The sequence below is a fragment of the Saccharomycopsis crataegensis genome, assembly GCF_037102585.1.
Source record: "Saccharomycopsis crataegensis DNA, jcf7180000000098, whole genome shotgun sequence".
Lineage (NCBI taxonomy): Eukaryota > Fungi > Ascomycota > Saccharomycetes > Ascoideales > Saccharomycopsidaceae > Saccharomycopsis > Saccharomycopsis crataegensis.
This window is the reverse complement of record NW_027043838.1, coordinates 240,071-266,703: the sequence shown is the minus strand read 5'-3', so window position 1 is coordinate 266,703 and position 26,633 is coordinate 240,071. Positions and strand designations below refer to the sequence as shown.

At 37.5% G+C, this 26,633-nt stretch overlaps 9 protein-coding genes across 9 annotated transcripts; 6 read left to right on the top strand and 3 right to left on the bottom strand. All coding sequences in view use genetic code 12, as the record gives it.

The window, feature by feature from the left end:
- Nucleotides 1-5,800: 5,800 nt before the first annotated feature.
- On the bottom strand, nt 5,801-6,559 carry DASC09_058090 (uncharacterized protein; the record flags this gene model as incomplete). Its single annotated transcript, XM_064999393.1, has 1 exon — nt 5,801-6,559. One exon carries the CDS (start codon nt 6,557-6,559, stop codon nt 5,801-5,803), a length of 759 nt encoding a protein of 252 aa, XP_064855465.1.
- An 820-nt stretch (nt 6,560-7,379) lies between these two features.
- On the top strand, nt 7,380-9,281 carry DASC09_058080 (transmembrane 9 family protein; the record flags this gene model as incomplete). The annotated part of the gene is made up of 1 exon (XM_064999392.1): nt 7,380-9,281. The coding sequence occupies one exon, from the start codon at nt 7,380-7,382 to the stop codon at nt 9,279-9,281; it is 1,902 nt and encodes a 633-aa protein (XP_064855464.1).
- A 776-nt stretch (nt 9,282-10,057) lies between these two features.
- On the top strand, nt 10,058-12,436 carry TRS85 (Trs85p; the record flags this gene model as incomplete). The annotated part of the gene is made up of 1 exon (XM_064999391.1): nt 10,058-12,436. One exon carries the CDS (start codon nt 10,058-10,060, stop codon nt 12,434-12,436), a length of 2,379 nt encoding a protein of 792 aa, XP_064855463.1.
- A 1,991-nt stretch (nt 12,437-14,427) lies between these two features.
- Nucleotides 14,428-15,117, top strand: RIB3 (3,4-dihydroxy-2-butanone-4-phosphate synthase RIB3; the record flags this gene model as incomplete). Its single annotated transcript, XM_064999390.1, has 2 exons — nt 14,428-14,473; nt 14,540-15,117. The coding sequence occupies 2 exons, from the start codon at nt 14,428-14,430 to the stop codon at nt 15,115-15,117; spliced, it is 624 nt and encodes a 207-aa protein (XP_064855462.1).
- Nucleotides 15,118-15,497: 380 nt separating this feature from the next.
- Nucleotides 15,498-16,979, top strand: CYB2 (L-lactate dehydrogenase (cytochrome); the record flags this gene model as incomplete). Its single annotated transcript, XM_064999389.1, has 1 exon — nt 15,498-16,979. The coding sequence occupies one exon, from the start codon at nt 15,498-15,500 to the stop codon at nt 16,977-16,979; it is 1,482 nt and encodes a 493-aa protein (XP_064855461.1).
- A 421-nt stretch (nt 16,980-17,400) lies between these two features.
- Nucleotides 17,401-20,712, top strand: DASC09_058040 (uncharacterized protein; the record flags this gene model as incomplete). Its single annotated transcript, XM_064999388.1, has 1 exon — nt 17,401-20,712. One exon carries the CDS (start codon nt 17,401-17,403, stop codon nt 20,710-20,712), a length of 3,312 nt encoding a protein of 1,103 aa, XP_064855460.1.
- A 392-nt stretch (nt 20,713-21,104) lies between these two features.
- ASI1 (putative ubiquitin-protein ligase ASI1) lies at nt 21,105-23,720 on the top strand (the record flags this gene model as incomplete). Its single annotated transcript, XM_064999387.1, has 1 exon — nt 21,105-23,720. The coding sequence occupies one exon, from the start codon at nt 21,105-21,107 to the stop codon at nt 23,718-23,720; it is 2,616 nt and encodes an 871-aa protein (XP_064855459.1).
- A 142-nt stretch (nt 23,721-23,862) lies between these two features.
- SND2 (Snd2p) lies at nt 23,863-24,411 on the bottom strand (the record flags this gene model as incomplete). Its single annotated transcript, XM_064999386.1, has 1 exon — nt 23,863-24,411. The coding sequence occupies one exon, from the start codon at nt 24,409-24,411 to the stop codon at nt 23,863-23,865; it is 549 nt and encodes a 182-aa protein (XP_064855458.1).
- A 346-nt stretch (nt 24,412-24,757) lies between these two features.
- Nucleotides 24,758-26,335, bottom strand: HFD1 (hexadecenal dehydrogenase; the record flags this gene model as incomplete). The annotated part of the gene is made up of 1 exon (XM_064999385.1): nt 24,758-26,335. One exon carries the CDS (start codon nt 26,333-26,335, stop codon nt 24,758-24,760), a length of 1,578 nt encoding a protein of 525 aa, XP_064855457.1.
- Nucleotides 26,336-26,633: the final 298 nt, after the last annotated feature.

Genomic DNA, 26,633 nt, shown 5'->3' with positions numbered 1-26,633 from the left:
CCAACAACGGTTTTCTACAGATAGGAATACTAGAAGAACCATAGAAGTCCTTAATGGACTCATAGAGGTTCTTCTGTAAACCCAGTGGAACACTATCCACAAAAACATCAACCGGGACCGTAAAGCAATGACCAGGACGAGCCATCCGAAAGGTAACATCAAAAGACCTAGTGTCAGGATCATATCCTAAAATACCATTAACCTCAGAAGCTCTAGCTTTAAATTCATTAACAGTCCGGGGAAGATCAATAAAAGCAGCTTCAGGCACCGAATAAGGACGTAAAAACCTCGCATTAATCACCCTTGATTTAAGGTTTAATATCGGTAAATCAATTTCAAAACTATTCTTGTTAATAACCTTGACTACTTTAAAAGGACCAAAATACACATCAGTCACTTTTTTGTATCGAGTACTATTCGTGTACGCTTCGCGATGCACAAGCACGTACTGACCAACTGTATAATCATCAAAGCTTGCTCCTGCATTGGCACTTATATTCATCCGGTGCTGATACAGGGATAATTGTTCTGAAACGGCCCAATGAATTGCCCTCAATCTCTTCCCCCACTCACTAATCAGGTGATGAGCAATATCAACAACTTGAGGTTCAGACAATTGAAGCAACGGTTGGCGACCAAAAACCGCTTGGAAAGGCGAAATACCGGTAGCCGAGTGAATAGATGAATTGATAGCAGTCTGAGCCACAGCCAAATAACTCAACCAATCACCTTTATTTTCAGAAACAAAAGTACGAAGGAGCTGTACTACCTTCTTGTTAGCGGCTTCTGCCACACCATTTCCACGAGGGTTGTTAGCAGCCGTGAGATGATACTTAAATCCCATAATCTTCGAAATATCCTTGGCAATGCTATTAGCCCAACGAATATCACGATCAGAGCGAATAAAACACGGAATACCATAATACACAAATACATTATGGAACAACACCTTAGCAACTCCCATTGTATCAATCTGTTTGTTGCATCCAATAAAAATAGAAAATTTCGAAAAATCATCAACAACGGTAAGGATAGCATCACATCCTCCACATTCCGGCAATCCAGTAATCATATCAATCAGAATTCTTTGGAAAGTGAATCCTGGAGGATCAACAGCCATAATAGGATGGGAATGGTGTTGGCGTATTTTTGTTCTCAAACAAGTATCACATCCACCAACTACTGCAGTGACAATCTTCATAAGATTTCGCATATAAAACTTAGAAGATAGCCCGAGGTATAATTGAGTTATCCCGGCATGCATTCTGCCATGCTCATACTCAATTAACCTACGGGCCCGCAGCGCCCCAACAACCCGGCGCCACGGAGATTGATTGGTACGTCCAAACAATTTACCATCAATCAATTTAAAATTCTTCAAAATACCCTGACTCACATCGAGTCTATCACCATTAACATCTTCTTCATCAATTCTCGTTTCTGCGACATCGCTGGCATTATCACTTGCTTTATTATCCTTGTCCTCAATTAACCTTAAACTGTTACTAATCTCCGCAAAATACTCATCCGATTCAATCGAAGCCTTGATTTCTGCTTCAGTTAAATTAACTGCAGGGATTACCGATTCCAAAGCCCCCACATAACGAGAGAGGTAATCAGCTAACTCATTTGTTGTACCCTTGACATATTCTAACACAATATCAAACTCAGCGAGTTTAGTAATCCATCTTTTAACCCTGTCATTTTCAGCTTCCTTATTTCCTTTAAGCAACACAGACAAGGATTGGTGATCAGTCTTTACCACAATTCTATGACCAAATATCAAATGGGCCGTCTTGTCTAATAAGTAGACAACGGCTAAAAGTTCTTTATCTCTAATTGGATAATTCTTTTCGTGGATTGAAAGGCTCCGCAGGTAATAACCAACAATTTGCAGCTCATCGGACCCAGGGATTAACTGTTTCAATACCCCCCCAATTGCAATTCCTGAAGCATCAGACTCAATTACAAATACAGTAGCGGGATCAGTCGAAAGTGGAACACTTAGTACCTTGGTTTCCAACAAGGCTTGCTTCAAAGAAGCGAACCTTTTGGAAACTGTCTCCATATCCCATTCGAGATTTTTGGAGACAAATTGGTAAAGTTCAACCACTAAGTCCGAATAGCTGGCAACGAAATGACGGAAATAATTCGTGAATCCAAGAGTTTTCTGCAACTCCTTGGCATTCACAGGGGTCTTCAATTTCCGAATTACTTCCCTAGTATCATCAGGGATTTCAACTCCATCCGGACCAATTTCCCAACCAAGAAAGCGAACCTTAGAGCTCATAAAACTGCATTTCAGCCTTTTCAAAAACAACTTGTTCTCCCGACACACATCAAAAAACTGCTTGAGCAAACCCAAATGCTCTTCCCTGTTTGGCGACGCCAAGAGAACATCATCAACATAATTACGGGCAGTTGAAAGGTGTGATATTTTCTTGGCTAAGTATGATTGTAGGTGTGAAGGGGCTGATGTGAGTCCGAAGGGTAATCTCAAGTACTCGTACTTGAGCCCTTCAAACTCAAAAGCCGTGAATCTACTAGAATTCTCATCGAGGGTAAGTTGATGAAAGCCTTCCGTTAAATCCACGGTTGAGAACACCTTATTGGCCAGAAAGATCTGGATCAATTCATCGTAACTGGGAAGGTTCTGATTAAACCTTTTCAATAAAAGGTTGATTTGACGAAAATCAATAACCAAACGAATCTCCCCAGTCTTCTTCTTGACAACTAGAAAAGGTGAAGAATAAGGCGAGTTAGAGGGTTGAATAAGTTTAGAATCAACCATACGCCTAATATGATTTCTAACCTCATGCAAAAGAGCAATCTTAACCTTCGGAATATACGGGGTCGTTGGAACTTCTTCCGACATCGGTTCAAGCCTGATATTATCTGCCCCCCGAGACTCAACAACTTGATTAATCCCAAGCTTCTCCGCAAAAATATCCGCATAATCAAACAACAATTTCTCTAATCTAGGATCGTCTATCTCAACAGGATCCAGGCTAAGAGCAGCCATAGCACTAATACTTTCAATAGATTTCTCATCCAAATCGTCCACCCCCACATCTCCCACAGTAAGATTAGCAAAATCAATAAGATGGGCATATTCTCTAATGAATGGAAGCCCCACAATAACAGTAGGTGAAACAATCGGGTGCACATAACAACGGATCTTCACAACAGTATGGTTAAATGTAACAGGGATAATCACATACCTGTCTACCGCATCATACTGATTAGTTGCAGTCTTGATTGTTCTTGGGCTAATCCTAGTAAGATCGGCACTATCATAACCGAGCTTAGGCAAAATCGACGGATTCACAAAACTGTAACTCGCCCCAGAGTCAATAAGAGCTTTGGTAACAAACCCAGCAGGTCCCATAGTAACAGGAACCTTGAAAGCAACAACATCCTCATACGGAACTGCATGGTCCTCCTCTTGGACGCAATCCATAAGGTGAGCCAAACGAGCACCAGACCCACCACCACCACGGCGAGGGCAGTCCATGCTCTGATGTCCGTGTCCTTTACACTGGAAACAATTTCCAAGAATAAGCAACAGCCTCACCTCCTCCTGGGTGAGATTAAATTTCTTGCAGAGGGCGGCAATCTTACCACTAGACTTGCGAGGGTATGAGTTTCCCCGAGAACTTGGTACTGATTGCAAAGCATCCAATTCCATAGGCATCGGACCACCTCTATCCATAGGCGAAAACGTAGACGGCATAGGGATAGTCAGAGTATGGATGGTTCTTTCAGTAAGATCATTAATACTAAGTGCATGAGAAATCACATCATCTAATTTCTCATAAATGCGTCCTGCATCTGCAATGTGCTTCTGCAAACGCGGGTCCAAGGAATCGATAAAACGATTAATTTTTGAACGTTCTGACCAATCTGGAATGTACACAACATTCGCTTGAAACTCAGCAACGTGGGACAGAAGCGCTTTTCCTTTTTGCGCAATTGTCCACAATGTTCTTTCCAAAATGTCAACCATATCAACTCTAGAAAAGTGCGCAAGCACTTGAGCCTTAAAGGCTCTATAAGAGATATCTGACGGCAAGGAGTCAGAGAAAGAAGAAAAACTTCTAAAAGTATCTTGAGCCACGTTTCTCACGATAAAACTCATCTTATACTTGTCATTCCAATTAAGTGGCATCTGGTGTTCTGCATACTGGAAGAAGTCATGCAATGCCATGGGAGTGCGGGCAAGCATCCCTGTACTAAACGGCTTTCCGTTAAACTTGACCTCCATAGGGTCTAACACGCGACCGGCCTTCTCTTTACCGTGAAGCATTTCAACGAGCTCCATGAGCAACAGACGATTAGAATCGTCCAACGGTCCACCCGGCATACTCATCTCGTTTTCTTCGCCTGAATAATTATCTTCTTCGTCTGAGCTAGGGCTTAAACCAAATACAGTCATACACTAGGATAACCAAGCTATGCTATTAAACGACAACAGAAGTTTATAATCAGTGGAGTCTGTAAAACTAAAAACCTAGTGGTGCTACCAATTGTTATATTACGATGCGACTATACTAGATGTAGTTAGTCACGGGTTAGGATTGATTTAGTAATACTCTCTGAATAACCAGAGATCATATATATTGAAAACTTTTCATAATCGACGACTATAATTATATACTAATGGTTATGAGCTTATGGTTATGAGCACGTGTATCATTGCCTATAACCAATAGCTCAAACCATACTACAACATGTTTGCTTCCAATAATAGTTCAATTTGTAAGATGAGGTGTCATAATTACCGCCGCGTCGGTATATATATTCACTAGTGACTTCATCTCATATTTTCACATTGCACCTTTTTTCCTTAATAATCTTGACTGTTGAGTTTTTTACCGGTGATGTGATTAATTCTTAAAGCAAGGAGTGTGAGGTTGTGAGAAAGTTATAGTATTTTACTTATCTATTAGAAAGACCGGCATGAAATGCCCGGCTTGCATGTTATTTAGAACCTCTGTGACTCGTTAATATACAATTCATTCATTCATTCATATTCTTCATGTTACCTTATATCACCTTTTTTCTGTCATTTGTTGGACTATTTCGGTTAAATGATGTTCGCTGGCGGTGCTGACGAAAGATTTCATCATGGTCAACATACTGGAGACCCAATCTTTAAGCACGTTGAACTCTTTGATAGTTATGGAAATATAAAAATAGTTTAGTGAGTTTTAAAGAATATTTATTAAAAACTAAGCAGATTTTATTTAAAACATATAGGAAAATAAGTAGAAAATAGCGCATAATTAATTTTGAATGACGAGTCATTTATATAAAGATATAGTAACGGAACAAACAACAAGAAAGTGACTATGAGATGAAAATAAACATATAGCAATAGTAAAAAAAAACAACAAAAGTGGCAAAGCAATAAAAACAATAAAATACTAATATTTTTTTTGAAATATAGAGCATCAAAAAGCAATAAAACATAAGAAGTATAGAAATAGTGGAACATAGTAAAATATAATCGTAATAATAAGACTTTCTGGATGACAAATTGTTAATATTATTCAGAAGTAATGAAATCAAACACTTTACCTGAAAGAATCAATCTCTTTTATTCTAGTTTCAAGTTGCTCATTAACTTCAACCATATTGGTTAAAGATGAAATTAATTTCTGTCAATAATGAGTGATTCATTAAGAAAAATAAAAAAGAATGAAAAATCCTCAATGGGAAGAACCATATTCAACTTTTGGAGTTTCTGAAAATTAAGGAATAAATTATTTTGGTAACATAAAAAACCCTACTGCTGATATTAGGAGTCAAATGAAGATTGGAAGCTATGCACTGGTAGCAGTTGTTGTGTATACCCTAAATGAATATACGGAGAGGGTTGATAATATATTGGATTTGTTTGAGGGAAAGCTGGCTGGTAACAAATTGTATTTGTTGGTGGAAAAGCTGGCTGATAATACATGCTATTGTAATACCCCCAATAATTGAAGTCATTGGGTATGAGGTTATCTATAGATGAATTATATGTTTGGTGACTATGACTCTGTAAGTTTGTAGAAACCATTTGAGCCTGATTCATCATTTGCTCGTTCAATTGCAGCTGTCTCTGATATTCTGGTACCTGGTTTAGCTGACATTGATTTTGTAGAATTTTTTCCCTGTCAGGGCATTCAGCTTGAACATGTCCAATCTTGTGACACAAATAACATTGCTTATTACTCTTGCTTTTGGGATTAGGACATTCACTTGATTTATGACCTGGCTGTTTGCAATTATAACAAAGTCTCTGGGAAGAAGTGCAAGAATCAGCAAAATGGCCAAGGTTTCCACAAATGTAACACGTTCTTTTCAATATATTCGAAATATTGTCCAACTTAGCAATATGTGGGCAATCAGGAGCCATTGGTTGCTGATAAATGTTTATCATATGAGATTGTGGAAATACTGGATTTACTATTGATTGTACCCCAGAAATGCCAAAATAACTGGCAGGATTGTCATCATATTCAGTAGCAACTGGACTCAAGCTTTGTATTGGAGTTGTCGGATTCTGTACCATATGAAGGAAATTTATATTTGGTTCAGATGATAGACAACCTCGATGATAAAAAAGAAATTACCGTTTGAGCAAACAAGAAAGGGAATCCTCACAACCTCAAAAAAATAAATAAAAAAAGAGCAGTAAGGAAATAAAAAACAAATATCTTTTTATCGGATACTCATATAACAAAATTTGACATTCTTATACATATTTGACATTCGTGAAAGGCTAAGGTGTGCATGCTGGACTTATAGTAATAATGTTGCGGTGTGCCATTTACATCATCGTACTGCAGGGTATCTGCATGCTGGCACAGATCACCGAGTATTCGGTAGCTATTCGGTAACAGTGATAGCACTCACTACTTGCCGCCATTACCCTGTGGATCAAGTACGTCACAAAAATATAGTTTATTACATAATAATCTATCAGTACCTCCGGGTTGGAACACACAAACGTGTCAATTAACAAGCGTGATATACCACGTGCTGTATTACATATTAGTATCAAGGAACTAAGACCTGACGGTACAGCGTTGTTTACGCTATTTCTTTTTTATGTAGTTATGTATTTTTGCAATTTCCCTATTCAGATAATTGTAAGCGACCAGATAAAAGGGGAATTTTAGTAATGGATAATAAATAAACGTCAGAAACTCCTATTTGCGGGTGACACACCCCCATATAGTTATGAGCGTTTATACGCCACTACTGGCAGTGCGTCTCAGCCAAATCATGGATTTTCCACAAAAAAAAATATCAATGCCCAAACCAAGCGCATTTTGATTTTGATATTTAACATTGGAAAACACAAGTGATAGGGACTACATAGTCAAGAGATGTTGCTCCTTTATTTTCTTTGCCTTATATCGACGGCTCAGGCATTCTATCTTCCTGGGGTTGCACCAACAACGTATCACGCCAATGATGATATTCAACTACTTGTCAACCATATAACCCCTTCGAATATTCATTCTGCCAATGGTAATGATAAAAACACAAAGACTTTTGTATATTCATTTGATTACTATTTCCCAAAGCTTCACTTTTGTAAACCTAAAAATGGTGAACCTCAAGCACAATCAGAGTCTCTTGGATCAATTATTTTTGGTGATAGAATTTACAACTCTCCTTTTGAAATAAAAATGTTGGAAGATAAGAGTTGTGTTAAATTATGTACCTCAACATATTCCCAATCAGATGCTTTATTTTTTAATAAACTCATCAGATCAGGCTATTACCATAATTGGATTATTGATGGTTTGCCAGCTGCAAAACTAGTTAGAGATCAAAAGACACATTCCGATTTCTATGGTTCCGGTTTCCCTATCGGTTTAATCGATGAACAAAACATGGCTTACATGGCTAATCATTTTGATATCCGTATTGAGTACCATCAAAGAAAGGAGGATGAATTCAGAATTGTTGGTGTCTCTGTGGAACCTTATTCTCTTAGCCGTAAAGTTCCTGATAATGAAGATGGTAACAGTGAGTATTGTGAAAATGTTGACAAATACAGTCCTTTACTTTTTGACAACGGTCAGGATACGGAAGTTGATTTCACTTACTCTGTTACTTTTGAAGCTTCGGATACTGTCTGGGCCACCCGTTGGGACAAATATTTGCATGTCTACGATCCAAAGATTCAATGGTTCTCTCTTATCAACTTTTCTTTAATTGTTTTGTGTTTGTCTATGGTTATCGGTCATATTTTGGTCAAAACTCTTCGTAATGATATTTACAAATATAACACAATTGACCTCGATGATGAAATTCAAGAAGAAAGTGGTTGGAAATTAGTGCATACTGACATTTTCCGTGCTCCAAAACGTCGTATGTTATTGTCTGTGGTCACTGGTAGTGGTGCTCAGTTGTTCCTCATGACTTTTACTACTATTCTTTTCGCACTTCTTGGTTTACTTTCTCCTTCAAACAGAGGTGCATTATCAACAGTTATGTTCATCTTGTACGCTCTCTTTGGGTTTGTCGGTTCATTTGTTTCTGGTTTCTTATACAAATTCTTTGATGGTGATAATTGGAAACTCAATATGGTTTTAACCCCACTTCTTGTTCCTGGTGCTCTTTTCCTTTCCTTTGTCGGTCTCAACTTCTTTTTAATCTTTGCAGGCTCCTCTGGAGCCATTCCAATTGGTACAATGTTTTCTATTGTCGTCATTTGGTTTGTCATTTCCATCCCACTTTCAGTGCTCGGTTCTCTTTTCTCCGTCAAATTCAACCGTGGTCTTAGTAAACCAGTCAAGACCAATCAAATCCCCCGCCAAATTCCAGGACAACCATTCTACCTCAAACTTCCTGTTATCTCTGCTTTTGCTGGTATTTTCCCATTCGGATCCATGGCAGTGGAAATCTATTTCATTTATTCATCGATTTGGTTTAACCGCATCTACTATATGTTTGGGTTCCTTTTCTTCTGCTTTTTGCTCATGACCATCACTTGCGCTCTCATAACCGTCCTCATGACTTACTACACTTTGTGTTTTGAAAACTACAGATGGCAATGGCGCAGTTTTATCGTTAGTGGGTCTTGTGCCGCTTACATTTTCATCCATTCTTTGTTCTTGATCAAATTAGACAGATTGAATGGATTCAATAGTGTCGTTCTATATTTGGGTTATTCTGCCATGGTTAGTGGGTTAGTTTTTATATTATGTGGTAGTATTGGGTTCATTTGCAGTTTATTCTTTGTTAAGAAAATCTATTCCGAAATTAAGGTGGATTGATGGGCTCCAACGAATGTCTGACTTTCATTAATAATACTTAACTAACTTGCAGGAAAATACAAACTGCATTTAATTAGGGAATATTATCGACGTTCTTATTAAAACACATCCCCGTACACTGAAACTTTCTGTAGGTATATTTCATTATCCTCTATTTTTTATCAGCAAATATTTACGCTCTCAATTGATTACATGCTCATTTCCATGAAATTGTTTTTGTAATTATCTTCAATATCATGCAACTAAGGCGGAAGACTTCAACATGTTTAATATTGGGTAAAACTTGTACTGTACATCTGATACGTTGAGAAATCAGAAACTTTTAGGATGCCTGTGCCGAGATCCAGAGTTCCGAGGTTAATGGAATATTAACGAGCATATTATTCGTCAGGTTATTGATTAATGGTTCTAAAATAAAGAATAATATAAGCAATAACTGAGGAACTTTCCAAATAAACTGTGTCATGTGAATTGTCACATGACAAAATTAAGAGTTCAGAGCACAGAGTGAACGGTAAAAAAAGTGGTAAGTATAACCAACAAGTAGTAAATGATACAGTAAATCTAAATTGTTTCCAAAATATAAGATAATTGAAATAATTTTTCGGAAGTGCGAGTTTTAGAAATTTATTCTTTTGAAGCTCTGCATCAGGATTTTTATATCGTGTGCATTATTATTATTTGCATTCACCATTTGTTGTTAGATATTGATGAAGATATTCAAAGTAATCTTGATAACACCAAATTAAAGAGTACGCCAAATACTAGCAAATAAGATGGTAAATATACATGATATATCCAATAATGATTCTTCTCTAATATGCAAAGAACTTCTCGCAAACTCGCTTGCACCAACTGTTTCGATCATTTCATCACATTCCGCGGATGAGTTTGTGTCTTCAAATTATGGCTATGATTCATTTTATCACCTTATCCGCCCCTTTGGAGCAAATCTTAAATCCAATTTCAATATCAAAAACACTCAACTCATAACTAATACTTATAAATCGTTTTCCATAAGATTTTCTCGCAGTGTGATGGACGTAATAACTACTCAAACTCAAAAACAACAGCAATATGCCGCTTCGGGAAACAATAGTCTAGAATTGTTCAGACCAGGGGATCTAAATCAAATCATGACCGAATATGTGAAATTATACAATGGGGAAATTAGAAAACTTATAAGTGAGGTGAAACCAGGAAAAGAAAATGATGATCAAAATAGGAAAATCAATGCCAAGACTAAATTGTTAAAAAAATCATTATACTTGAAACTCATATCAAAGGTTTATTCAAACCATTGCCTTTTACCATTTGAATGCTTTAATCATCCGATTATTCATTTCATTGTTCTCACCTCTAGTGACTCGGTAGAAACAATAAATCAAATTCTTGCTCAAAATAATTTAAATAGGAAGAAACATTTGTTACTTAGTCCCGATCTTCGGGCTAATGATTCCCAAGCAATTCCTCCGGATCCAAAGGTAGAAATCCCTTCTTTTTTGGACTTGCAAAGTGATGATGATTCTTTGATTTGCTTTTTGGTATTGGTGGATAAATCAAAGGAAGGTGATGAAGCTCAGTGCGATGAAATCAAATCATATGTGAAGAAGAATTTCTACTATCCATGTTTAACTTTGAAACTAAAGGACCAAAAGGATTCTGCCCCATTCACCGGAATGTATCATAATACTGACTCTTGTGATATTAATTATGAAGAGTTACTTCAACCGGGAATTTTCAAATCAATCAGTGAAGAACTCATGGAGTTTCAGTATGGCAGACCCAAAGATGACAAAAACAAAATGATACCATTTAGTACGAACGATCATAACAACATAATCAATATGTTAATTGAATTAGTGAAATTGAATCTCATACCATTTATGGAAAAGAAGATTACATATTGGGATGATATACATGTTCAACCACGGAAATCCATTACCAATAGATTTTTTTCCGCCTCAAGAAGATATTTTTCTAATCCGAGCAGTACAGTTAACACCCCTTCAAAAACATCCTTCTTTGGTTCAAATGCCCATAAGCCACATGAATTGACCACTACTGTTGGGGTTGTTGATGCCCGTACTGGCTATTACAGTAGTAATTCCAGTGAGGCAGTTACCAGAAAATTAGCTGACTGGGCATTTATGTTGCGTGATTACAAATATGCCCACTCAACATATGACCTTCTTAAAAAAGATTTCAACAATGAGAAATCATGGACTTATTATGCCTCATGTCAGGAAATGCTTGTGATCTCACTCCTTTTTGATTTAATCCAACAAGAAACTTCATCTTCTGATGCCTACTACAATTCGATCCGTGGTAAATTGGATACCATTTTCCAAACTATTGACTCGGTAAACTACACGTTCTTGTCGCGCTCTAATTTGAAATCGTTTGTGTTACGTTTTCAAATGACCATCTCTGAACTCTTTAATTGTTTGAAGATCAACACATTACTGGAAATTTCACACTCCGGTGCTGGATCGTTGTTATCTACGAGTAATAACATATATTCTATTAAACATTTGAATGAAATCATATCCTTGAAGCTTTTAACATACAATATTGTTGATAATTTATCATCACCTAAAAAGCAGGTATTAGAGGAAAGGTCATATCACTTGCTCAAGGCCTTAATAATGGAACGTATTAGCTACAGTTATTCCGTATTCCTTTTCAATCATTCAAAGTACCTGTTATTGGAAACTAGAAACCTCATCACCAACCTTGAAGACGTTACGGCCTCCGTCAACGGTTCACGAGGAGTCAAAAACTCAGAGAAGACTTTCAGCGTGTTCAAGAAGAATCAAGACAATGATGACCCAATTCTTCTCACAAACCCATATAAGCTACAAAAAGCAAATTTGGCAGTTATGGGTCTCACACGCTATCGTAAAGCAGGATTATGGCTTTTGCTATCTTCGAACCAATGGGAGCACATGAATGACATAGTTCAACTTAAATTAAGTCTTGACAAATGCTTGGAGATGGTTTACGGGTTTGATAGAGAAAGTGATGGGGCTCCTGAAGATGGGGCTTGGCTACGTCGTGCAGATGGGTTATTGGGTCGTTTTATAGAATTATGTGAAAATAAGTTGAATATTTTTGATGAAAAACTGCCAGAGATAGTCACATCTAATAACTAGCAGACTAATTGTGATTATTTTCATGATTTTATTGTCTGCCATGAATATACTAGATTTTATTTCAAATAAAGCTCAAAAATTCAGAGTTAAAGCCTATTAAATTTGTAGTAAATATGTTAATATTTAATCAAAAGAGAGGATATAAAAAAAAGGAAGTATCAATTACTAAAAAAGATTGCGTAGACCGGGAATCGAACCCGGGGCTCAACTATGGCAAAGTTGAATTTTACCACTAAACCATCCACGCATTTGTTGTCAGTTTATGGGTTCACAATGTGCGGTCGTGTTTGTATAATAGTACCACCGTTTTGGTATATAAGTATTTCAAAACGACGCTTATTCTTTATCTATGAGATGTATTGTAGTTTTTTTCGAATAATTATGGTAGAATATTATAGAGAGCTGTATTATTATTACTTTTTTATATTAAAATCCATTCTCACTACATACGGTTGATACTTTGTTATGTGCTATTACCAATTAATGCATTTGTGTAATTTATTGCCACACACTTTACACTATGAAGAGATCATATCCGAATCATATAGAGACTCTATTATTGAACAAACTATATTATCTTTATCGAAGTTAACTACGTATTACTATCTTCTTTATGTTTTATCCCTTGTTATCTTTGTTACTTGCTATTGCCTATTACTACGTCTTCACACAAGTTAATGCTGTTTTATTTGTTATATAAATTACGTGCCTATTTATTTATCCTAATATATCTTATATAAACTACATACTTTTTATATAAAGTCTCACTATATCACTGTAATTGATAACTATTTCTAAGCATAATGAAGACATTTTCTAATGCAGTATTTACTTCAAATAGATTCATACATCTCTTATCCTTTTTTGTCCTTTTTCTTTTTATGTTAAAAGTACCGAAATATCACTCACATATTCACAAAAAGGTCACAATAATCAATTAAAAACATTTTTCATTCGGTTTCATTACGTGATTTTTAAAAATGATAATATGAGGGTAACTCAATCATGGAATCAACATCGATCCGAAACACTACATCAATCTGCAAATGATCAGATCAAATGGATTATCAAACCTCCTTATGAAGCTTTTGTACCGTAATAAATCCATAATTTATATTTTAATTACGTAAAGACAAGTAACAAGAGATTTTGAGGATTTTATGCAGTAAGATAAAAGTAACAAACGCGTCTTCAGACGCGTGGCAAGTAAAAGTAAGGATAAACCTGGAAGAATATCATGCAACAAATCGATGAAAATGATGATAACAATGCAGCCTGATGTATTATTTGCAATCATTTGTTCAGAGGTAAAGACATTACCTGCATCAAACATATAGTATTTCTATCTTTTTCTTTAAAGGCGTTTACTATCAACCTAACTTCTTTACTCTACCACAATACAGTAACCGATAATCTAGAGGAGCTGAAAACTTTTGTACCTGATGATTTCCATTCGTCATTATGCTCTGATAACAATTTGAATTATTCTACACTTTGGATTAATTAATGAAGCTCAAAGAACTTATGGAGAATATCCGACATTTACAGTATTATTAATGCAAAATCTCGGAGATAGTCTGTATTAGGAAAGATTGACTTCCGATGCTTTTGCCATTTTTATGGGAGGGTATACATTTATTCCTTGATGAGATTACCTGAGTTGTTGGATTATTGTGTACAGCAATCAGGAATACCAAATAACAGGATCCACAATGGAATGGCAATAATAAGGAGTTATGTAGATGTTGGAGCCATAACAGAATATGTTCCGGTGCGGTGGTTTTCACGGACGCTCTCCGCCGCGGAGGATGACTTTTCTTATTCAGCAAACAAAATTTTTCGGGTGTTAAAAAACATTAATTAATCATCATTACATATAAGGGCTCGGCCTGGTATCTCCGACTACATAAACAAGCTACATTCTCGATTTTTCCACTGATATCTTGTCCCAGCAAAATATTTCAGCTATACACAATACCATAACCACAAAAATGTCTGAAGTTTTCACCCCTATACCCGAGGCTCTTGAAAGATTTAGTTAGTATATATTTGATGATTTGCCCAATAAATTGGTACATTAACTAACCAAGGAAATTTATATAGAGAATGGTGAATTTCTCATCGTAATGGATGATGAAGACCGTGAGAATGAAGGGGACTTGGTCATTGCTGCTGAACATATAACACCTGCCAAAATGGCGTTCTTGGTGAGAGAATCTTCTGGGTACATTTGTGCCCCATTGAGCAACGCTCGCGCGGATCGTCTTAAATTGCCTCTCATGCTACCACCATCGACCCAAACAGATCGCCATCACACTGCTTATACTATTACCGTCGACTATGCTATTGGCACCACTACCGGTATCTCTGCTGGTGATAGAGCTAAAACATGCCAGATGTTGGCAAACGATGAAGTTAAGGCAGAGGAATTCACTAGACCGGGCCACGTTGTTCCACTTAGAGCTGTCGATGGTTTGCTCAAAGAAAGACAAGGTCACACAGAAACCGCGGTCCAGTTATGCCTTTCATCTGGTTGCAAAGATGCTGCCGTGATTTGTGAACTTGTCAGAGAAGAGGATGGCATGATGCAGCGACTTCCAGACTGTGTGGAATTTGGAAAGAAACATAACATTGGTATAATAACCATTAAATCCTTCAAGAAGTACCTTGAGGAACAGTAAATATAATGTGTAAATAGATTTGTTTATTATTATTATTATTTAATGTGAAAATAAAATGGATAATAAATGGTTTGGATGGCCTGTGCAGAAAAATAATTATAGAGCTATTTACCGTGTAAGTGACCCCAATCAATTCCCCTTTGCCGAACCACTCACGCCCCCCCACCTGCTGACTAAGGCGCGGAGATATAAAAGTCCGGGGAAATCCTTTGTTTTCAAGAATTGTGACGTCCTTTGCTCGATTACAACAAGGAAACAGCAATTTATATATATATTTTTGCACTATTTTTCTGTTTCCAATATTGGTCGCTCGCAATACACTCCTTTACATTGTTATAATTGCTTGATTACATTTGCAAAGGGCTCCCCCAGATATTCCAATGGTCTCGATTCAAGAAGTTGCGAAACACAATAAAAAAAATGATGTCTGGGTAATAATCCATGGCAAAGCTTATGATGTTACCGAGTTCTTACCAAGTCATCCAGGTGGGACTAAAATTATCATGAGATATGCTGGTGCTGATTGCACAAAGAAGTTCGACCCGGTTCACCCTCCAGACACATTGGACAAATATTTGCCAAAGGATAAGCATCTAGGCGAGGTCACTGGTGGTTTGGGTATCAAAGAAGAGGAAAAAACGATAGACCCAAATGAGTTGAAACGTCTTGATATGGTCAAGCGTATGCCTCCTTTGCATCAAATCTACAACCTCATGGACTTTGAATATGTTGCTCGTCATACCATGGAAGCCAATGGTTGGGCTTATTATTCTTCTGGCTGTGATGATGAAATCACCCTTCGAGAAAACCATTATGCTTACCAGCGTATTTATTTCATCCCAAGAATTCTTGTCAATGTCACCAATGTTGATTTCACCACAACAATGTTGGGATGTAAATCCTCGGTGCCGTTTTACGTCACAGCAACAGCTCTTGGTAAATTGGGCCATCAAGATGGTGAGAAAGTTCTTACTAGATCCTGTGGGTCTCATGGTGTTATTCAAATGATCCCTACTCTTGCGTCCTGCTCATTTGATGAAATCGTAGATGCCGCTTTACCCGATCAAGATCAGTGGTTCCAATTATACGTCAATTCTAATCGTAAAGTGACAGAAAAACTTGTGCGTCATGCTGAAGCGCGTGGTATGAAGGGATTGTTCATTACTGTTGATGCCCCTCAACTTGGTCGTCGTGAGAAAGATATGCGGTCCAAATATCTTGCGGATGCCGCTGAGGTCCAAGATGAGGAGAATGACGGGGAAATCGATCGTTCACAAGGTGCTGCTCGTGCAATTTCTTCATTTATTGATACTGGTCTTTGCTGGGAAGATCTTAAGTGGTTTAGAAGTATCACAAATATGCCAATTGTTCTTAAAGGGGTGTTATCCACCGAAGATGCTTTGAAAGCCATTAGTTGTGGAGTTCAAGGGATCGTATTGTCCAATCACGGTGGTCGTCAACTTGAATTTTCTCGTTCCGGTATTGAAATTCTCGCAGACTTGATGCCAATTTTACATAAAAGAGGTCTTACTGATAAAATTGAGGTTTTCGTCGATGGTGGTGTTCGTCGTGCTACTGACATTCTTAAAGCTATTGCTTTGGGTGCCAAGGGTGTGGGCATTGGTAGACCTTTTTTGTACGCCATGTCTACTTATGGGGATAATGGTGTTAAGAAGGCTTTCCAGATTTTGAAAGATGAGTTATTAATGAACATGCGTTTGTTGGGGGTGACAAGCTTGGATCAATTAAATGAGGATTATGTGGATACCCGAGGCTTGCTTAACCGGTTCAATGCTGGCGATGAGTTATTCCATAAAGTATATGAGCCTTTGGATAATCCTAAATTCAAGCCGAAGCTTTAAATTTTTTTTCTTATTTTTCTTTATATATATTGCCTTGATATTCTAGTTATTTTTCATGCCATTTGAATTTTTTCTGTGTTTGTTTGCTGGAATTTGGCAAACTTATCTCTCTGTAGAGGCAAAATGATACACAACATGTTGTCAGTAGAAATGGGGGTACAGAACCCGGCGTAGAGGAATGGAGTCACACAAAGCGGGTGGGTGAAAGGGTGCGATGCACAAAAGATAACAATATATGAAGATAAACGTCGTGCAGCCTTGCTAGCTTTTGCCTCCTTGAGCTTTCTAACCTTAGCCACCAAAAGATAAAAGGGGACTGTTGAAGTGCTTTTTGTATTTTTTCCTTTCTTTTGAAAATCGCTGACGATAAAATAGCTAGTTTGCAGACTCTTCACGAACACCATTTTCTCTGAATTACGCAATGACGACCTTGACAATTCCAACTATCTCAATCTCTCAAGTCTCAAAAGGCAACCCAAACATTGTCCTTATTCCAGAAATCTTTTATAAAATCACTGCAAATAAACTTTCGTCACTTGAACTTATCTCCCAATTTGCACCGTTACTTGATCTTCCAAAATATTCAAAGCAAAATTCACCATTCGGGCCTATAATAAGGACTCTAACACACTCGAAGCCAAAGTTTCCTAATGAAAGCTTCGAAGGTATTGAATCTTTGAAGTCATCAATACTTGGTTCAAATAACGAAAAAAACCTTAGGTCAAAAAAAGCAAATGATGTTAATGAACCATGGTTTTTATTAGTTATCGTTAGTGATTTGGCAGTTATTGATTCTTCTAAGAAAAATAATGGGCCTGTAGTAGGAACCATATGTCGCTTAATGAATATATCCAATGATACCAAGAATTCTTCAAAAGTGATCCTTTCGATTAGGGCTATAGGAAGAGCGGAAATTCTCAATGACAAAATTTTCGATCGTAAGAATTCTTCCCAAGAAAGTGTCATTTTTCATAGCACAGAAGTGGTACCTTATTTGAATGAATATGTTACAGATATCAGCCCAAAAGCGATGAAACCAGGTGCCATAGAAGCATGGGGCTCTTTTGTTGAGCGTATTGAGAAGCTCTTCACTAACATCCACTCGTTTAAAGAAACTTATAATACGGCATTCACACCAAAGAATAAAGAAGTGGATGCCGTGAAGGTATTAGTACGTCTTTCACCATTAGCAAGCGTGATAAATGAAATACTCCGGAAGGATAAAACAATGAAGAATGTTGAAGATGTTTTCCATAAAATAGTCGACAGAATTTCTGATTCTGGAATTGTGGCTCGTGGGAAACCTATTACTGATGTGAATAGAGACTATATCTTTGTGGCAATGTTAAAAATTTATGATCTTGTTGTTGGTGTAATACCAGTCACCGGAACACATAAATATGGATATTTGCAATGTGTGAGCCCTTTGAGAAGAATCCAAGAGGCAGGTCCTGATATTATTGAAAAGGTCACTGACATATTACTGAGCTTTGAAACTCATTATGATTTTGTGATGAAAGATTTTATATCTGCAGAAAATGAACAGGAGAAAATGAAATTGGCGATAGATCATGTCAAAGCTTTGAAAGAGGCTATAAGCATTTTCAAGAATAAGCCACAATTTTCCAATAAAGCTTCCAGCGAAAATAAAATCAAAACAATAAAATCTGGCGGAAATGAGGGCAAGCATGAAGACGACGATGAAGATGAAACGACAAAAATAATGAGGGAATTTTATTCAAAGCTTGTAGCGCTGCCATCACCAATCGAAATTTCATTTGATGGGGCAAAGCTTCTAAAAAAAGATTTTAAAAGGTATTTTAAGATGCTGAAAAACCCAGTGGCAAAAAATTCTTCAGAATTCCAAGTACTAAGTAATTATCTTGAAATTGTTATTGATTTGCCTTGGTCTGCTGATGGAGGCGTCACAAAAATTATTGATTTAAATAAGGCAAAAAAGCAATTAGAGGATGATCATTATGGATTATACAGCGTGAAAGATCGTTTACTAGAATATTTAGGAGTTTTAAATTTGCAAAATAAGATTAACCAATTCAATCAAGAAAAACCAATGTCTAATGATGTTTCTACATCGGATATTACTAGTCTGGATTCACAGATTGGTAAAAAAAAAGAGCCGAACAAGAAGAATAAGAAATTAAGCAATTTTTCAAAAGCCCCAATCTTATGTTTAGCTGGCCCACCAGGGGTTGGAAAAACTTCTCTTGCAAAGTCCGTTGCCACTACGCTTGGTCGTAAATTCCAACGCATTTCTCTTGGTGGACTTAGTGACGAGGCGGAAATTAGAGGTCATCGTCGCACGTATGTTAGTGCCATGCCAGGTCTTATCATTTCTGCGTTGCGTAAGGCTAAGACTCTTAATCCTGTGATATTGCTTGACGAAATTGATAAATTGGGTGCCAGTGCCGCTTCTCGTGGCGATCCACAGGCCGCGATGCTTGAAGTTCTTGATCCTGAGCAAAATTCTAGTTTCAAGGACCACTATTTGGGTTTTCCGGTTGATCTATCCCAAGTTTTATTTCTCTGCACTGCCAATGATTTGCGTCGTTTACACCCAGCTTTGCTCGACCGTATGGAAGTGATTCATTTGACAGGTTATAATTACATGGACAAGGTACAAATCGTGAGACGCTACTTGTTGCCAAAGCAATTGAAAAAAAATATTTTGCCAGCTAAAGCAGTGGAAATTGTTGAAAATGACACAATTCTTAAGATTATTGTTGAGTATACCAATAATGAGTCAGGAATTCGTAATTTAGAACGGCAAATTTCTACTTTATGTCGTAAAAAGGCCCTTGAATTTTCTTCAAAAATCAATGCTTTCAATGATTCAGAAGAGTTACCACCTGGATACACTTCTATAGTCACCAAAGATGATCTTCCTCATTATCTTGGAATCCCAAATTATTATCATACGTCGAAGAAAAATAGGCCTCTTAACTCAAGATTTACTGAAAGGTATGGTATGGTTAACGGATTAAGCTATAACTCTGATGGCACTGGAAGTATTTTAGTCTTTGAAACTATTGCTATTCCTAATGTTGACAGGTCATCAACTCCTGGAACATTGACTATGACTGGTAAGTTAGGCGAAGTGCTAACTGAAAGTGTGAAAATTTCTTCTTCATTTGTTAAACTTATTTTGTCCAAGAATCTTATTGCTTATGAAGGCACTACTTGCCAAAGCGCTTTGAACACTTTAAAAACCCATCAGATTCATTTACATGCTCCAGAAGGTGCCATTTCAAAGGATGGCCCAAGTGCTGGTATTACTATCACTTTGGCTTTGTTATCGCTTCTTTTGAAAAAAAGTGTCCCAAATAATGTGGCAATGACAGGAGAAATGACCCTTCGTGGAATTATTTTACCGATTGGTGGGGTCAAAGAGAAGCTTCTTGGTGCTCATTTGGCAGGAACCATTGATACTGTGCTCGTGCCGCGAGCCAATAGAGGTGATTTGATCGAACATTACATAAGCAACTTACAAACCGATGATAAAGACCAAATGAACCAGGAGTTAAGAGATGTTTTGAAAAACGATAAACAGAATATCCATAATTGTGATATATTTGACAAACCTGAACAGTTTATCCTCGAAAGTTTGGGAATTAGGATCCATTATGTTGAAGATTTCTGGGATGTGATCCAAGTGGTATGGAATGGAGAAGTCGGTGCAAAGTCTATAATTGAGGAAATTCCAGCTAGGCTTTGATCTGACGGATCTTTGATTATACCTTAAATAATAAATTGGCGATCTGTTTCCTTTGTGCGGGGGTGCAGTTATACAGTGAGGGCTTCAACTCATTCTATGTAAGTGCTTGAGTCACTCTACCAAACAGAAAATAAAAATAACTATACAGATTTAGACTGTTATCATTCTTCTTATTATTAATTTTTATAGCTTAAGTAATCCTGATGGTGTCCAGATATACTCTAATAATATACTATAATAATATATTCCAATATATTGGCACATCAAGCACGTGATAACCTGCTCAACCCCAACAAAAGTTGCGGGATAACGATGGTTCAAAATTACTGCCCTCAGCCATCAAGCGGCAATAAAATTAACCAATTTAAAAAAGAACAAAAGAAGGAGAAGGAATGGGAAGTGGGATGGGAAACTCCGACGCGCTGTCTAAAACATTTGTGGAGATATTGGCGACCTCTGCCGCCTTCGGTGTAAAAAATGCCACAATTAACTCAACTGTCAACTCCACAATCATCATACCGCCATTTCTAGATACGGAGAATACCTACATTCCCAGTATCATTGTTTTCTTGATAAACTCCATTATTGCTCAGTTCTACGAGTCCGAAATTCCCGAAAGAAACTTCAATATATTCTTTAGTTATTTAGTATCGAGGTATGCTCTTGTTTGCATGTTTCTGGCGATCGTGTTGAATCGTACGGTTCTCTTTGCGTCCATCAACAACAATAACAATAATAGAAATCTTAGACACAATGTGGATGGCGCCAATGGTATCGAGGTGAATTTCCAAGGAGAACAGGCGGGACTAATGGCAAAACTTGGCGTGAAGATCAAGAACCTTTTTATCTATGCCGAATTTTCGAAGATCGTAAAGGTGCTTTTGAGATTTTTAATCCTTGGGCTCTTATTTATCAATTTAAAGAAAGTGTTAATATCTCTAAATTGTTATGTGAAGCCAGTCAACAAAATTCTATCCAATTATGAATATTTCAATTATTATCCGGAAGATGCAGAAGCTAATAGCTGGTATTTCCAACCGGTTAGCTATAATGTTACCAGGGCCTTTGAGATATATAACTCCACAGTAATCATTGGAAGAGGAGGTAATATCAACCATGATACGATAAATTTTGGGAAAATCGGACCGTCAACGAATATTCTTTGGCCACTTTATCTAACATTTTGTTTCAGTCAATTTATTGAGACTTTTTGCTCGGTGATATCAGGAAGCCAGCCTAATGCCGATACTTCTTTGACACTTTTTGAACAATCTTTGGCATTTCATGAATTTGATTCTACTAGTTGGTCGCCGTTTGAGCTGCCCATGTATCCAACCCCAGAGCTTCTCATTCTTTGTGTCACTTCCATCCTTAGTCACATGTCAATCCATGTTCTTAAAACCTTTGGCTGGATGAAATACCGTCTTTTGGTATCCACAATTCTCGGATTGAGTTTCATTAGTTATTATGTTGCCTCGATATTCACTGGGAGAATCTTGTACTTCCCATTGGTGGTAATTATTTCATTTTTACCTCAAATGGGAGTGTTGGTGATTATTCTTATTTGCTGTGTCATATACTTTAGCGCCTACGCTATTGCGAAAACTGACAGTAATGGTTCGCATGAATTGACGTTTACTAATTTAGGAGTTGAAAACTTGAATATCAACTTGAATGAGGATTTCAATAGCGTGGTGATGAAACTAAGTGTGATTGCGTTGACCACAGCAACGAAAAAATCGTATATCAAGGAACTTTCATACATTGAATTGCCGGCTTCTACCTGGTTGGATATGGAGCTTCATAGATTAGAGGAATCTAGCAGTGAAGCAGGAAAGAATCGTGGAGATGCTGAGGATTCAATATATAAGAAAAAATTCATTTCTAGCTACAATAATTTCTTTTCAGTACCGCCTGAATTGATAACGTTACTCGAAGAAGAAACCCGACTACAGGCAATGGACCCTAATAATAGAAGTACCCATGAGAATTGGGAGCTGTCAAGAAAGTTTCACCGGTTTGGGGTAATTATGAAGTTTTTCATGAGACTTTTGTTTGCCCTTGTATTCAAAAGAAAGTCTATTTTGCAGAAACAAGAGGCTTTACAACGCAAAAATGAGCTTTTAAAAAAATCTGAAAAATCGCAGATATCTCTGGCTAGTGGTTATAGCATCGAAGAACAGTCTTTTTATGAGGAAACCAATGATGAAGTTTCCGTTAACTATGATAGACTATTAACTGGGACTTTAGTAACAGAAGAAGATGATACCTCAGACTTTGAGTTTGAAGACGATAATGAAGAGGATTTGGAACCACTTGAATACGATTCAGATGATGAAAGTGAAGCTGAAGCCACTATTTCAACAGAAACAAGCCTAATTACGAAAAATAGAAAAATTAACAAATCATCACAGAAAGAAGTAGAAAATCACGGTCATCTCATTTCGGAGATCTTCAACCCTAGTGAGGTTCTATCACTTTTCATCAATAAACCAACCATTAAGGATGATAGCATCACAAATATCAATGAATTTACATTCGATGAGGAGTTTAAGCGAATTTTATCATTCCATCTTTCACAGGAATATGAAGCCTCATCACTGCGAATGCAGCAAAATCAAGAACAAAGGCCAATAACCAGATCACTATACAAAGAGTTGTCAAATTTGGGCATGGGTAATTCTCAGTCTCAGGATTCAGAAACTGCCAAATTGATTCAGTTGATCGTGGCACAAAGGAAAGGGGGGCTTTCAAATCACAAACATAAACCTTCGCGGAAAAACGATGTTGAGGAGGATGGTGATGATGAAGATTTTGAAGATGAATCATTTTCTAAGGAGTACACCTGCGTGATTTGTCAAACCCACCCAAGACAAATCATCCTTTGGCCTTGCAAGTGTTTGGCGATTTGCGACAATTGTCGTTTAAGTTTGGTGTTACGGGACTTCAATAGTTGCGTCTGCTGCCGCCAAGGTATCGATGGATACAGTAAAGTATTTATGCCTTGAGATATATATGTGTATATAATTTATGATTCATACCAATTAATGTTTTGTCTTAGGTACAGAGTTATAGAAGTCGTCATGCATTAAGAAAGCCATTATTATTAGCAATGATTTGCGCCAAAGAGAAAAGAAAAATCTATATTAATCATCGAATAACCTTTCTCTTGCCCTTTTGTCCTCTGGCTTCCATTTTCGCCTGTCTTTTAGATTTGGTAGGTTCGTCCGCCACATCATTATCTTCCTGCATTGGCGCGCCTTTGCCTTTTCCGATCCCCAAAAGGTTCTTACCCAACTTCAATAACCAGAAGGATTTATAAATTGCGAATGCCGGAATCGCAATATAAAGCCACCATACCTTGTTGGAACCACATAAGATCATCAAAATGTCTTCAATGCCGGTGAAGTAAATGATATCAAACATGTATTCTGTTAACCCTTCTTGGCGCAAGTCTGCCACGGTGCCGGAAAGTTTTGACCCTTCTGGTCCGTATTTTGGACGGCCAGTGGATTCAAGGATGGCCTGACATACAAGAAGGGGGATATTGAAAATCACAAACGGTTTGACGCTGGCAGGACGGTGGAACGCAAATACTGCAACCGCAGAGATCGCAAGAATAGAACAGGAAATCAAATGGATTTCTTTGAGGATTTTCTTATTGCTTGCGGCAATTTTCTTCTGAGATGCTCCCGCCATTATCAATTGAATAAATGTCAAAAACTCAACGAGAGATAAGATACCTCGAGAAGTTGGCGATGATGATTTTTGTGTTTTTCACTTGGAAATCATCGCTTCGGACACGTGATAAAAGATTAACGATACGAATATTGTGGAGACCATTAAGACAATCTCTTTTGTTTATATAAATAACACACGGTTGATAAGACCGTTTGTAGTATATTGCACGAGAAAGATATCATTTATATATAGATGTGAAAAAAAAACAACAGCCAAAAATAAAATAGATGACGACATGGGTAATAATCCTTTGTCATTAGTACCGGAACTCACAAACCAACAGAAAACCAAAAGTTAAACTACATCACTGACCAAAGGGCAAATTACCTTCCCTAACCCATGAGTTTGCCATATTAGTAGCAATGGAGACCAATAAGAACATTAATCCTATCAACCCATACTTGATATTTCTCTTTGTTTCCAAATCCTCAATTGGCAAAAATACAAACGACAACAACTTTTTATTGGTATTTTTGTAAGGAGGATATCTCAGTTCATATAATTTTTCTGACCAGTATTGATTACGCAAAACCATTCTTTCATGACTGAAGGTCTTGAATGAAGATTCTCCATGATATGTACCATGGCCAGATTTCCCAATCCCACCAAATGGAGCAGCAATATTACCAACATGGATCATGCAGTCATTGATGAAAAGTCCACCACTACGAACTCTTGTTTGCATAAGGTTGATTTCACTTGAGTCCTGAGAAAAAATGTAAGCGGCTAGTGGGGTGTCGTGGTTAGAAATGATGTCGCTGATGGTGTGATTAATGTCAGAGAATTTGATGATTGGAAGTAGCGGACCAAATATTTCATCTTCCATAAGTGAATCATCCCAAGTGATGCCAGTATAAATTGTTGGATAAATGAATCGTTTGGTTTCGTCGGTTACTCCCCCAACTAAAATGTCACCCTTGGTGGACCCCATAAGGGAAACCAAACGGTCATAACCTCTTTGACTAGCAATGTGGGTGTATCCTTCACTACTAGAATCCAATTTCGAGAAGAATTCCTTGACAGTTTCCTGAATGCACTTAATTGCTTCATCATAAACCACTTCATCAATAAGAAGATAGTCTACCGTAACACAAATTTGACCGGCATTTGCAAACTTGGCCCAGATAATTCTCTTGATAGCAATCTTCAACTCTGAATTGCTAAGAGATTTGGAGATTATTGCAGGCGATTTACCTCCAAGCTCAAGGACCACCGGAGTCAAATGTCTAGCAGCAGCTTGGCTGACGATTTTACCAACGCGGCCAGACCCAGTATACAATATTTTGTCGAATTTTTGTTCCAACAAGCTGGTAGTTTCTGGGATGGCCCCATTGACAACCCTCAAGTAGTCTGGTGATACAGTGGATTCAAGAAGCTTGGTGAGAACAGTACTAAAATGCGGAGTTATCTCGGATGGCTTAAAGACCACACAGTTACCAGCGGCAATGGCACCCACTACCGGGGAAATTGAAAGAAACAACGGATAATTGAATGCGGAGATGATGAGCACAACCCCCAATGGAATACGCTCCAACTTCTTTCCCATAGTCAAAAATGGTAAAGCCGGGGCATATGGACCAGATTTTGGCTTAGCCCATTTCTTAATGTTTGAAATGACATGTTGCAATTCAGCCAACGTTGGGGAGATTTCATGAGTTGCTGTTTCGAATTTTGATCTGTGGAAATCTTTATAAAGAGCTTCACAGAGTTCTTCTGAATGGGACCGGATGGCGTTATACAAGTCAGTCAAAATTTTGATTCTAAGGTCAATTGAGTCCAACGCACGAGTATGGAATGACTGGTTAAGAGAGCTGACAATGTTTGGTATTGATGAAATGTCAGTGTATTTGAGAACACCCCCATCATTTGACGCAAAAGACATGATTAAAATGATGAACTATCTACTGTACTATAAGCGAATAGATAAAAAAAAATAAGTGATAATTGGCAAATTGTCTTTGAAGTAATGAAATATAATGCCAGGCTGTAAATGTAAATGAAGTGTTAGTTACAGCATTAGGAAAAATCTGAGGGTTTTTCGGGAAAACAAAATCCGTCGGTACCAACCACCGGGGCCATTGACAGAGTCACAAACTCTCATGACAATCAACGACGTGAGAGTTGACACACTGTAGTAGATGGTCCTATTAGTACTCAAGTGAAGGTCAGTATGATGTTTG